Source organism: Microtus ochrogaster, chromosome 8, assembly GCF_000317375.1.
Source record: "Microtus ochrogaster isolate Prairie Vole_2 chromosome 8, MicOch1.0, whole genome shotgun sequence".
In the NCBI taxonomy this organism is placed as follows: Eukaryota; Metazoa; Chordata; class Mammalia; order Rodentia; family Cricetidae; genus Microtus; species Microtus ochrogaster.
In genome coordinates, this window is record NC_022015.1 from 68,621,824 (window position 1) to 68,635,474 (window position 13,651).

The following is a 13,651-nucleotide window of genomic DNA, read 5'->3' on the forward strand; positions in this document are numbered from 1 at the left end:
GGTTCTGGGAACCAAACCTGGGGTTCATGTACGCGGTACAAGCACTCTACCAACTAACTATAGCCCCAGACCAAAAAACAATAAAAAGAAAGAAAGATTCTAGCGAGGTCTGTCTGTTTACGGTCCCTGTACAGCTGAAAACAAATGCAGGCCCTCCAAGAAGCATGGTGGGGTAAAGCGAAGAATCTGCTTCTCTGTGAAGGAAGGGGATTTGAAGAAGGGGATGAGCAACCCAATAGGAAAATAAGGATACAAAGAAGCGAACTACCAATATGAACACCCAGATCACTAGAAAACACCGGAAATGATGCTCAAAACCTTTAGCAATCAGAGATAAACATAAATTAAATAATCATAAGCTATTGCTTATTGGGTTAGAATGCCTGGTACTAGCGAGGCTCTGGGGAAAGGGACAACCCTTGTCAGTTATTATGGAAACATGGATTGTTATTCCTGGAGACACTCAGTATTGCAACATCTATGAGAAAACATGCTAAGTGGGGCTGGAGAGATGGTCCAGTGATTAAGAATGCTGCTCTTGCAATGGACACAGGTTTGGTTCCTAGCATCCAGGTCAAGTGAGGTACTCACAACTATATTCTACATGGCCTCCCACTCACCCCAGATCTGCTGTCTGCCCTTGCCTCATGGTTCATCTCCATCTCTGAGACACGGTTCCCCAAATCTCGTCATCTTTCCTCTCAGCTCCAGAGGATCCAGCACTCTCTTTTGGTCTCCATGAGCACCTACCCATAGATTTCTACCCTCGCAGAGACATACATGAATACACATAGTTAAAAAAATTAAATCGTGCCAAGTAATGTGTTTGTTGCAGACATAATTCACAGCAAGGGCTGGAAGGGGAGTGAATGGTAACAAAAAGGGAATAATTGGATAAACTATTATCCATACTAGGAATATTTTGCAACCGTTCAAAGGAATAAATTAATCACTAATCACAAGTACTTTGGAGTTTTTCATGAGATATCAATGACAAAGCATGATGAATTAAAATGTGTATGAAATGGACTCTCTGCTCCTCCCTGTTCTAGAGACAGCTGCATCTTTTCATGCAGTGCCAGCCTCGTTCCAGAGACACGATGGTGAAGGTCGAAGTGAACAGATTTGGCCATATTGGACGCCTGGTTACCAGGGCTGCCTTCACTTCTGGCAAAGTGGACATTGTTGCCATCAATGACCTTTCATTGACCTCAACTGCATGGTCAATTACGTACATGTTCCATTATGACTTCACCCATGGCAAGTTCAATGGCACAGTCAAGGCTGAATGGGAAGCTTATCATCACCGGGAAGGCCATCACCATCTTCCAAGAGCAAGATCCTGCCAACATCAAATGGGGTGATGCTGGTGCCAAGTATGTTGTGGAGTCTACTGGTGTCCTCATCAACATGGAGAAGGCTGGGGGCCACTTAAGAGTGGGGCCAAAGGGTCATCATCTCTACCCCTTCTGCAGATGCCCCATGTTTGTGATGGGTGTGGATCATGAGAAGTATGACAATTCCCTCAAGATTGTCAACAACGCTTCCTGCACCACCAACTGCTTAGCCCCCTTGGCCAAGGTCATCCATGACAACTTTGGCATTGTGGAAGGACTCATGACCACAGACCATGCCATCACTGTCACCTAGAAGACTGTGGATTGCCCCTCTGGGAAACTGTGGTGAGATGGCCGTGGCGCTGCCCAGAATATCATCCCTGCATCCACTGGTGCTGCCAAGGCTGTGGACAAGGTCATCCCAGAGATGAACAGGAAGTTCACAGGCATGATCTTCCATATTCCTACCTCCAATGTGTCTGTTGTGGATCTGATGTGCCACCTGGAGAAAGCTGCCAAGTATGGCGACATCAACAAGGCAGTGAAGCAGGCATCTCAGGGCCCATTAAAGGGCGTCCTGGGCTACACTGAGGATCAAGTTGTCTCCTATGACTTTAACAGTGATGCCCATTTTCCACCTTCAATGCTGGGGCTGGCATTGCTCTCAGTGACAACTTTGTAAAGCTCATTTCCTAGTATGACGATGAATTTGGACACATAACAGGGTGATGGACCTCATGGCCTACATGGCCTCCAAGGAGTAAGAAGCCCACCCTGGATCACCCATCCCAGCAAGGACAAAGCAAGAGAGAGGTCCTCAGCTGCTGAGCAGTCCCTGTCCTAACTCAGCCCCTCACACTGAGCATCTCCCTCACAGTTTCCATCCCAGACCCCCAGAGTCTAACAGGGGGGCTTAGGGAGCCATACTCTCTTGAATACCATCAGTAAAGTTGACTGCACCCATAAAAAATGTGTATAAAATAGAATTCTTTTTAAAAAAAATAATTTCAAAAACTATACATACATAAATGTTGATGTGCATACATATATGTACATACATGTGTTCACATAACACAAATGTGTTGTGGAACATTTTGCTATATAATGATATGTTAAATTTGTTTATATTGCAGAATATTACTTTAACTGAGTAAAGGTGTGTTACATTGATTTATGCTGCCTTTGTTAAGCATGTAAAAATGTATTACAATTGTTTATGCTACATTTGTTTAATGTAAAGATGTGTTGGCTGTTTCACCTTGCCTACCTAAGGCACCTGATTGGTCTAATAAAAAGCTGAACAGCCAATGGCTAGGAGGGACAGGAGGAACTGGTGAGCAGACAGAATAAGTAGGAAGAGAAATCTAGGCAAAGAAGAGAAAATAACAGCGAGAGAATGAGGAGCATACCTGGGTCCAGAAGTCAGCCAGCTACATGGGAGAAGTAATGAAAGCAGGGAAGGAAGGAAGGAAGGAAGGAAGGAAGGAAGGAAGGAAGGAAGGAAGGAAGGAAGGAAGGAAAAAAATCCCCAAGACAAAATATAACTAAAAAGAAACAGATTGAAGAGAGTTAAGCTAAGGCTGAGCATTCAAAACTATTAGGTCTCTGTGTCTTGGTTTAAGAGCTGGTTGGTGGCCCAAAAGAAAACCCAAGTGCATTCAGGAAAACATGAAGGGAGGTGAAGACAGTCTCATTATCTGGGAAGAACAGAGGTTGACTGTGGGGGAGTAGCCAAAATAAGGGCAAAAGACCAAGACATGATGATATCAAGCCATTCCGGCATTTGTAGGAATTTGTAGGAATGTATATGTATAGGAATGTATATGAAGTTTTAAATATTTACATATGTATGAGGAAATAATATTGAGGCAAAATCATAAACTATAACAGATAATGATTTCTATTTCATTCCTACAGAGGTGTTTTTAAAACATAGGCTTCCAGCATTTGAAAATGATTCCTTTGTACTGCGGATGATTCCAGCCCTGCTCTGAGCAGGAAACACTTCTCCAAAGCTGAAATATGTCCAGGCACCTTCAGAAGCTCTTAGGGCTGCCAAGATTCAGAGGCCCAAGGACCAGGCAGCCCTGGGAGTGCTTCCGGGAAGACCTTAGGCTGCCCCAGCAACCACCTTATCATTCCCTGGGCAGCCAAAAACTCCAGACTGCATGGCTTCCCATCCCTACCACAAATCTACTATCTTTGCTTGCCTCATGGGCCCTCTGCTTCTCTGAAACACACAGTCTTGTCATTTTCCTTCACAGACCTTCAACTCATAAGCCAGTTACAACCTAGAAGGCAGAGTTACCCTGCCTTTCCATGACCCACCTCCACAGCAAGACAGCTTTCCATACCCACCCCAATCCCCACCCCAGCCACAGCAAGACAGACCACCAAAGGAAACGTTTCTCATGCCCGCTCACTGTGGACTGTGAGCATGCCAGATCCAGGCGCTGACACTGGAAGGTCCAAGCTTCAGAAAAGACACTGAAAGCTGGGATCTAGGGGCGTTGTGGTACCTGTGATGGGCACAGGGTCTTCTTTGGGACCGATGATAATGACCTGAACTAGATGAAGACAGTCACACTACACTGTCAGTGCACCTAATACCACTAGACAGCATACTTTGAAATGGTTTAAGTTCTTGATTTAGAGTATTTATCAAAATTTGTCATAATTTGAAAGAAAAATTAAATAAAGGGCCCTCAGAGGCTTGGTCGGGCCTCACATACATTACCCTTTCCTGTCGCCTGGATGCTGGTGTTGGAGGCTGTAACGTTTGGCCACCTTGCAGATGGTTCCTCGAGCCCACCTGAAGGAGGACAGGAAAAGAGATAAGAACACATCGATGGAGCAAACCTGGTCACTGGGTGACAATCAGAGCAGCAAGGATTTGGTCAACTGAGGTTTATTGGGTCAATAAATGCCCCTTTTTTATACAACCGCTCACAAATTAGTGAGACTACCATCTCGCTTGGTCAGTCAAGGGCGCTCTGGGTGGAATTTGTAGAGTCCATGGGGAGTCTAGATCGGCTCCTTATCCAGCTAGAGAAGAGGAAATGAGTTCACAGGGACACACAGAGTCAGATCCACATAGGTGGAGTACAGTGTGACCACTGAACGGAAGGAGCTCATCACCGTGGCACTGCTGGCCTGGGCTTCCTCTTTGTGTCCGGTTCCCACGCAGGGAGAAACTTCTTCAGAAAACTGCTGGGTTTTCTTGATAAACTGGACTCTGTTGACACCGACCAGCAAGGGCAGTAAGAATCAAAGTGTTTGTGGGCAGTTGTCTGTAGACACCCTGTCAACAGTCACCTCCCCAGGAAAGATGTCAGTCTCCAAGTACTAATTGATCCTTCTGTGTGCCGGGTACAATCCCCGAAACAGATTCAGTGAGGAACAAGGCAGACAGGGCTCCTGTCTCAGCACCTGTACTCTTGAGATGACGAGCTAGATATAACAGTAGAGGAGCTAACTGCAAGATCTGGAGACCAAACTCAGCATGTGAGGGGCTGGGGCTTCTGGGGGTGAAGAATGAGAAGGGCCATGGATGGGTTCTGGGTAGGGCACAAGGAGCAGATCTGTGTTCAGGAGATACAATGACCACGAAACCATATCAAACCCTCCGGAGGAAAGTCTACTGGCAAACAAGAAGGCATTTTTATTTTTTTTGCATTGATTGAGAAACCTGAAACTTATAAACAACCTTCCCCTAGCCCCTTTGCCCCAGTTAGAACATTCTGGGATACGTGGGGTATAACCCCATTTTTAAGAACTCAAGGCTGAGGTGCATGTTAATGAGCCCAGGACATGGTCTCCTGGGCAAAAAGCCAAGACTTATCCTGTGCCTCCACTGCATGGTGGAGTTTGGTACCACGCTCTCCAATGGGTATGCGGTGTCCAGGTCCACGCCAATGGAGGCAGCGTGCGGCCCTGGCACCAACTCCTGAGAGGCAGACTGCTTCATTCATGGCTGTGACTCAGGCAGGGCCTGCAGCTGCCCTGGCCTCCTGTAGAGAAAGGACCCCAACACCAGGCGGGGACAGGAGCCTCCCTGCATCCTGCCTGGCTGACCGCTCAGAATGCGCTCACACAGCCTCTGCAGCTGCCGGGGTCTGCGCTGCCAGCTCCCGGCCCTCGGGTATTCCAGTTGCGATATCATTTCCTCTCAGGCTAAAAGGTCAGGGAAAATCCTGACGGTATGAAGTCGTTCCGCAGCACAAGAATGTGCCATCTGCAGAGAGAAGCGGGCCGCCGCCAGGCTCCAGGTCCAGCTCAGCCTCCACCCCACAGGCTGCGCAACTGCTGCCGAGAACCTGGGCGTTAGCATCTTTGGTATGTCAAATGGGCTGCTGCGGGAACCAAATGAGGTAATGGGTTTGTTTAGGTTTGTGTTCATTCAGAAAATATGCATCTGACACCTGCTATGTGCCAGATTCTGTTACTACTGCGGCAGGGGCGACCTCAGGAAATTATAGCCTGGTGGAGGGGAGGGGGATAAAGGAACAAACAGAAGCGAAGTATTTAAAAGTATTTAAGTTGGCTGTCAGTGAGTGCTAGGAAGAGAAAAGGGGTGTTGCAAGGTGCCATTTCATGTAAGAAAGAAAAAAAGTCTGAAGAGACAAAAATCTATAGATGTCTGGCAAAGGGCATTCCAAACTGAGGAGACAGCAGGGGCAAAGGCCCTGGGGTGGGAATGTGCTTGGCAGGAGGGAGCTGGTGTGCCAGGAATGGGATCAAAGGACAGAGAGCTGTAGTAGTGAGGCCTCAGTCATCAGCATCTGCAGGACCAGCCAGTGTAGGGCCTTGCAGGCATTCTCTGGACTTCAGCTTTTATTTCGAGTGTCCTAGACAGGATTCAGAAGACATACAGCCACATCTGCTTTCTGTGTAACAGGAGTTATTAACGGTGAACAAGAGGGAAGCCTGAGAGCTGAGATTTAAAATAAATTTCTGTATAGCAGCGGGAGCCCAGCGTAGATATCCGTCAGGTTCATCCTCCTTGGCTTCCCAGAGATGAAGGGAGAGGGGACAGGAAGAAAGACCTGTGAGTTGTGTCTGGTCATATGCCTGACTCAAGATAAGCTGGAGGCTGTCGTGGAGGCAATTAGGGCAGTGGTAAAGGCTGGGGCTGTGCTGGAGGGAACCAGGCCAGGAGAGGTAGCACTCGGTTCTATAGAAGGCAGAGGACTCAGTGGGCTTCTCTGCTTCCTTTGGCTCCCCGATGCTGGGGCTGGGTAGGTGAAAAGCTTTGGAGTTGGATGAGACACAGCAGTCTGAAGGCATCTGTGCTAAGTAAAGTACTAACCATGGTGTTAACTACAAGCTAAGAATGTGGCTAAACACTTTCCTCTCATGGGTTTAAGACTTCCAGCCTCATAAAGACCTAAGGATCAGAAAACACACGCCAAGAGGAAAGATGCCTCAACCACCCTGAGTGTGCAGATGTGTCAGTCACAGATGGTGCATGTCCCCCTCAGACAACCCCCCCCCCCAATCAGAGCAAGAACAAGTGGGGTGCCTGGGAGAGATAGACAACTCCAAAGGGCTCAGAGCCTTGTTTGGGCATCTGTGAGAGGACACCTGACATTAATGACAATGTTAGTTAAGAACAACTACGATGGAGGCCTGTGTCTGTCATCTCAGTACTCAGGAGATAGAGCCAGAGATCTGGAACCCAAGGCTAATCTTAGCTACATAGCAAATTCAAGGCCAGCCTGGGCTACATGAGATCCTGTTTTGTCAAAAGACAAAAACAAAACACCACAACCAAAACAAAGAAAAAAACCAAGAGCACAAGTCCCTGATCTGATCTTATCCTCTAGAGGTGAACATGGTGTCTTTTTCCTCAGAGGGACACCAGACCCAGACTCCCAGTTCTGTCTGGGGAGTCTTCCGGTTCTGTTTGGAATCCACAGAGAGTAGAGAGTGGACAAGCTTTGCCACTTCGCTGATGAAAACCCTCCTACTGCATTTGAGGTGAATTCCCACTTTGTGGGTGGTGGACGAGGCCTTTTGTGGCAGGGTCCTCTCAGGCTCGCCCCTTGCCTCCACTTCCACAAGCTGAGCCACACTAAGCTGTAGGAACTGGGTTTCCTTTCTTCATTTTCCTCCTTTATTTTTGCCGAAACAGGTCCTTATTATGCAAACAGGGCTGGCCTTGAATTCAAAAGCCTCCTGCCTCTGCCTCTGTAGTGCTAGAATACAGACATGTAGCACCTCACTGGTTTCTTCTTAAGCATCTTCTTCAACTACACCCCCTCTTGGGCCTGGCTAGATCTTGCTGGTTCCTCAAGTCTCCAACTGGACACCACTTTCTCTGGAACACAGCAGCCTGGCGCCCCTACTCTTCCTGGGTGTTAAGCCCATATCCTCTGGGCTTCCTCAGCCTTTACCGTACCCATGGCTCACTTTACATTCCTGGCATCTCGGAGGCTGGAGAGATGGCTCAGAGGTTAAGAGCACTGGCAGCTCTTCCAGAAGTTCTGAGTTCAATTCCCAGTGACCACATGGTGGCTCACATTCCTGGCATTTCTTTAGTGCTTGGCACAACCCCCCTTGCTAACATTTGAGATTTAGTACCATAAAGGAAAGGACCTATCCCTGCAGCACCTGGCATGAAGCAGGTGCCAGTTCTATAGGCGATGGCCGAGCCAGGGAGCAAAAGACTGGGGTGGTTTAATGGTGTTTCAAAAGATGACAGCAATCGTTTCCAGCTCAGCTTAATGCTGGGCAAAATGTGTGTTTCTCAGCTTTGCTAGGGAGAGGGGGGCAGCTACTGAACTCTCAACATTGACTGCAATCTTAGTTACCTGGGAAGCCGTTGTAAAAAATACTGAGGACTGCTCCCCCAACTCCTAGCCTCGGAAGCTCTGTTTTAATTGACCTGTGCCATGTTCTGGACATGGGGACTCTGAAAAGCTTCACAAGTGATCTGAAGGCACAATCAAGGTTGATCACTGCAGCCAGGAAAAGAGGCATATATTCAACCAGGCGGTTGTGGCGCACACCTGTAATCCCAGCATTAGGGAAGCAGAGGCAGGGGAATCTCTGAGTTCAAGGCCACCCAGGTCTACAGCGCAAGTTCCAGGACAGCCAAGGTTACACAGTAAAACCCTGTCTCCAAAAATAAAAGGCAAAAAAGAAGAAAAGAAAAGAAAAAGCCATGTGTCACCCCTAGAACAACAGAAACTGTTCCTTAACAGGCAAGGCTGAGTCAGCAACTGCAGGTCTAAGAGCTATAGAAGAAGACGGACAGGAGCTGGGGAGACCACTCCGTCAGCGAAGGGCTTGTCTTGCAAACACCAGGACCTGAGTTTCACCCCAGAACCCATGTGAGAAAGCGTGACGGCAAATTCACCCTTCCACTGAAGGGACTGAGACCAGAGGTGCCTGGAGCTCACTGGCCAGCCAGTCTAACCTACTTGTCAAGCTTCAGGTCTGTGAGAGAGAGACTTTATCTCAACGGAAAGAGGACAGTGTCTGAGGAATCACACCTGGGTTTGTCCTCTGGTCTCCCGTGCACACGCTCACACACACACCAACACACACAAAACAAACAAGCAAAGAGAAAACGGAAACAACCTGATGCAGAGAAAGCCTGGAGACAAGTAGGTGCATTCACAGAGCAGGCGTATGTTCTTCCTAAGGAATGACTGCCAGACACACACACACACCGTGCACATCCGCATGCACGCATGCCCATACCCAGGTATGTATGTACGTACATACAAATATATCTGACATATTTGACCATTGTTTAATTACTTCTTCAGCGTAACAATATGCAAAGCCTTATAAATTTCATTAGTCACAGGGGTTTATTCAAACTGTCTCCTTTGCATAAGAAACGCAGACTTACAGCTGCTCTCTGGGAAAGAAAGCCCTCCAGGCCTTGAAAAGAGAGCTTGGCCTGTCCAAACTCCCTCTGAAATACAGTGGAGGTCAGCGGCCCGCGATGCATGGGGCCAGGCTGAAATGTCTCCAATCAGCATCTGCAATTCAATCCCACACTTTGCTTTATGGAACAATTCACTGAATTCCAAGTTGTTCTTTTTTCTAATTCACCATATAATTCACCTCCCAAGTTCAATTAAGAAGCAATCTGTTAGCAACTTTGGGAGCAAGCTGCTTTTCTTTGGGAAAGTCCAATTTTCTTCCGCTCCCAACAAAAAGTGCCTTAATTACATGCATCATAATAGACACTGGTGTACACACAACGCCCTTCTGCTATAATTAATGAAACATCAACGGTCCACACGCAAGGTATCCAGGCAGGGAGAGACAAGCTCCTTCAAATCAAGGGGACGGCGCCTTGTTCCATAAATCAATATTACGTATTCAAATAATAGTGACTATGAATATTCATTAATATGGAAATGCATAAACAAAACTTTAATTAATCTATCTTTCATTCTTGAAACATAACATTACTTATCCCTAGTTTTCTTAAACACAGTAGCTACTGGTTTTAACCTCATATTATTTTAGGGTGCCCTTATAGATAATTATAGCAGAAATGCCTTTGATTTACTTTAAGAAAAAGAAAAGGAAGAAACGAAAAACAAAAATCAGCACAAGATCCTAAAATCCAGTTTATCATCAGCCTATTCATCCCAGAAAACCCCGCTGAGCACCTGCCCTGGGCAGCTCAGGCAGGCTCCTGCCCACATAGCCGGCCTTCATGGTGTCTGGGCACTAATGGATTGGCGTAAACAGTGAGCGCATTCCAGGGAGGGGTCAAACACTGTGAAAAAACTTGGAAGTGAATTTTACAAAACGGTAGGAGCATGTGAGCTGAGACTTAAGTTTTGAGAGGGAGACACCTGTGTGCAGATAGTAACAAAGAAATCCAACTTCAAGTCAGTCAGGCCTGAGAAAGACAGAGGATCGTGAGGCTGAAGTTGGGGCTCAATGTAAACCTGTCAGGCATAACACTGAGAGGGGGTTTCTGGGGACACCTTACCACCTTATCTAATGGTACATTTCACACATAGCCATTCTCAAAGAAGTGTTACTATTATCATTTTATATAAGAGAAAATCGTGGTTTGTAATATGTGAACCAGGAATTTAGTTACTGGATTTGCATTACCATTCCAGGGTTAGTCCACCAGAGTCCAGAAGCCACATTTTACTTCATGCCTTCTCCCCTCACCTAGGTACGTGTGCCTGAGCCATGCCTCAGACAAAGCCCAGTGGGTGCACACCTCCACCAAGAAAACCAGCAAAACACAACGGCTCTACTGAACAGTTTCAATTATTCATCAGGGGAAAATGGCAAAGCCCCTTTAAAACGTCGATCCAAGAACAAATAAGGCAATCACTATGGTAATCAATGTGTGATCCTGAGCCAAGTAGCTTTCAAATTCCAAATGCTACAGAAGGGAAGGGGAGATAAGTTAAAAGATCACTGCCAGATTTTGTTAATGAAATGATTTAATCCTGGCGAGCTCTGCTACGGTTCCGGGGGAAGACAACCATAAACTGCTCGCATTTTGTCATTTAATAAGATATACCAAAGTCTTCTAAACCAGGCATGGGTATGTCATCAAGGTGGCAGCATGAGGAAGGCATTGGCAGGAGGACAAGGGTCATCTCAACCTTAGATAGAGACTGTAGCTCCTGTGCCCACAACAGGGGAGTGCTAAGGCAAAGTATGACCTAGTGGGACAATTTGTAACCTTTTAGACTCTGTTAGATGTTTACTGAATGGGAACATATCATATGCAAGATAGAAAATATAAAATAAAATAAAAAACACAAAACAACAGGTTAAGAAAGAATGCCCAGTATTACTCAGATAGAAGGCAGCCTAGTCCCACGGTCTCAGAAATAGCGCAAAACACATGAGACAACCGTGACTGGAGATGACCTCAGTGATCATTGTGGAAGTCTCTGCTGTGTGATTTTGAAGTAAGCCCTGTGTTCTTATTTGATTTTTATAACTTCCAAATGCTATTCACCATGTTGCTTTTATAATAGAGAATTTTTTTTTTAAAGAACACCATTACAATGGATAGTTTGCCGAAGGACATGTTTTCTTCACACGCATAAGTATAAGCACGCATGCACGCGCGCACACACACACAAACAGAAGTTGCCAGGGAAACCTTCTGGTGGGGAAGAAACATAATCATATTTCTGCAGACGGGAAAATTGAGGCCACGCCCCATCACCACTTTTCTCTCTCACCACTGGAAGAAGCAAGGAGTCCACACCTTGGCAGGACGGATCTCATTGGTGGGATCCAGAGAGAACTTATCAGCACCCTCTCGGGCTTATCAAGAGTCAACCCTCTTTTTCTAAGTTCATAGGCAAAATATTTGTGTTTTGGCACAGGTTGAAGAAGCCTAGAATTTGCTCCTGTCCCCAGGCAGAGGATCATGGGAGACTACTTTTGAGACATGACATCACTCTGTAGCCCAGGCTGGTCTCAGACTGGTGGTGCTACTGATCCTCCTTCCACAGCCTCCTCCCGAGTGTTGGAAGTACAGGCTGGAGTTACCACGCCTATGCTGACTTTTTATGCTGGGAAACTATTCAATCATGCAAACAAGAATCCTCCTTTTCCAAGGGCCACCAAGCCAGATAACTATTTTGCTTGGTATTGGGCCTCTGCTCATTTTGGATGCTGTATCTGCACCTTTCTGTTCCCTCATTGGTGGATGCGTTAGCACAGGCCCTTTGCTTAGGCATACCCTGGGAGTACCTAGAACTCACACGGCTTCACACTTCCAGCCTTCTCTTGCTACTGGGCTCCTTGTATCCTGGTCTACCCACTCCACGTCAGTCAGACCCAGCACGGCCTTGCCTTTTTGGCTGCGCTCACTATTTCTTTTACCGTACAAAAACCATCTTTCCTTTCAGGGTTGTTACATAATTTAAGAGAGAGATAATCACACAGTGCACAGAATGACACCTGGCACACAGGCAGCATCACTAAGGCAGCTCATAGAACTTGGAATAGGGTGCTGAGGATAAACCGAGCCTTTGTGAACATGACGAAAATGCTGTAGAGCCAAACTACAGCTTCACGATACAACTATCACCAGTATCATCAACTCTCAAACTCTTCTTGAAGTCTGAAGTAGTAGAACTAGATAAAACAGCCAATCACAGACACAGGACATTTCATACTTGAAACATCACAAGCCAAGATAAAAGTTTACATTCTCCTTAAAACAGTTAATGAATTCAAACTCCGACGGAGACACACCGCTGGTACTGGCGATCAAGCGAAGGTCTCGCTGCAACTGGCTTGGTATCTCTTTAAACCATCTCCATACAGTGTTTGTCTGTGATGGAAGGAAGTAGAGAACAAAACAAAAATGGAAGACCTTAAGACCCCAGGCCAGGCAGCGGTGGTGCAAAGCCGGCGTGGTGGTGGTGCACACCCTAAATCCCAGCACTCAGAAAGCAGAAGCAGGTGGATCTCTGTGAGTTTGAGGCCAGCCTGGTCTGCAGAGCAAGTTCCACAACATGCTCCAAAGTTACAGGGAAACCCTGTCTTGTAAAACCAAAAAAAGAAAAGGAAGGAAGGGAGGGAGGGAGGGAGAGAGAGAGAGAGAGAGAGAGAGAGAGAGAGAGAGAGAGAGAGTCATCCTGTTACCTCTGGAAGAATGACACTGAGTGGCCATAGGCTGGCACTCACAGAGGGAACTACAGGTGTCTGTTGGGAACTTTGCTAAGCACTGTGCTCCTGTGTGTGTGTGTGTGTGTGTGTGTGTGTGTGTGTGTGTGTGTGTGTGTGTTCTCATTTGCTTCTCCGCACAGTTGTATGAGGTAGGAACTATTGCTAGCTTTCACCTAAGTGAAAACTGAGGCCCCAAGCCCCTCAACCTGACCTGCACGCATGCAGCAGGCAAGATGCAAATCCAAGCACCTCAACCTGACCTGCACGCATGCAGCAGGCAAGATGCAAACCCAGGGCAGCCCTAGTCCCACCTGCTTCCCTGGCAGCCTTTGTACTCTAGGACAAGAGATGCCAACCCTGATCATAGTACTCTAGGACAAGAGATGTCAACCCTGATCATAGCTAGCCACATAGCCAATGTCCCGATGGAAGAGAGAGGAATTCTGCTCCCTGAGCAATTAGAAGGTAACAGGTCATGTTTAAAGCAAGAGCTCTTTGAGTGTATCTCAGGGTGGGTTCTGGAGGCCTCAGGGGAGCCTTTGGTTGGAGGAGGAAGCTTCTTTATATTAACTTCCAGAAGTGGCTTCTGAGAGTGGTTTATGAGGCAAAGACTGGCTGGGGTGACAGCGGTGGGGAAATCGGTCCCAAAAACCATGTGACTAACTGATAGAAAAACAGGA

General features: G+C 46.8%; 1 protein-coding gene across 1 annotated transcript in view; it reads right to left on the reverse strand.

The window, feature by feature from the left end:
• The window catches only part of Tll2 (tolloid like 2), a 113,529-nt gene that overhangs the window by 58,075 nt on the left and 41,803 nt on the right, over nt 1-13,651 (reverse strand). Inside the window, exon 3 of the mRNA XM_005352272.2 lies at nt 4,075-4,149. Coding sequence (XP_005352329.1) covers nt 4,075-4,149 — 75 coding nt within the window. The remainder of the gene's footprint in view (nt 1-4,074; nt 4,150-13,651) is intronic.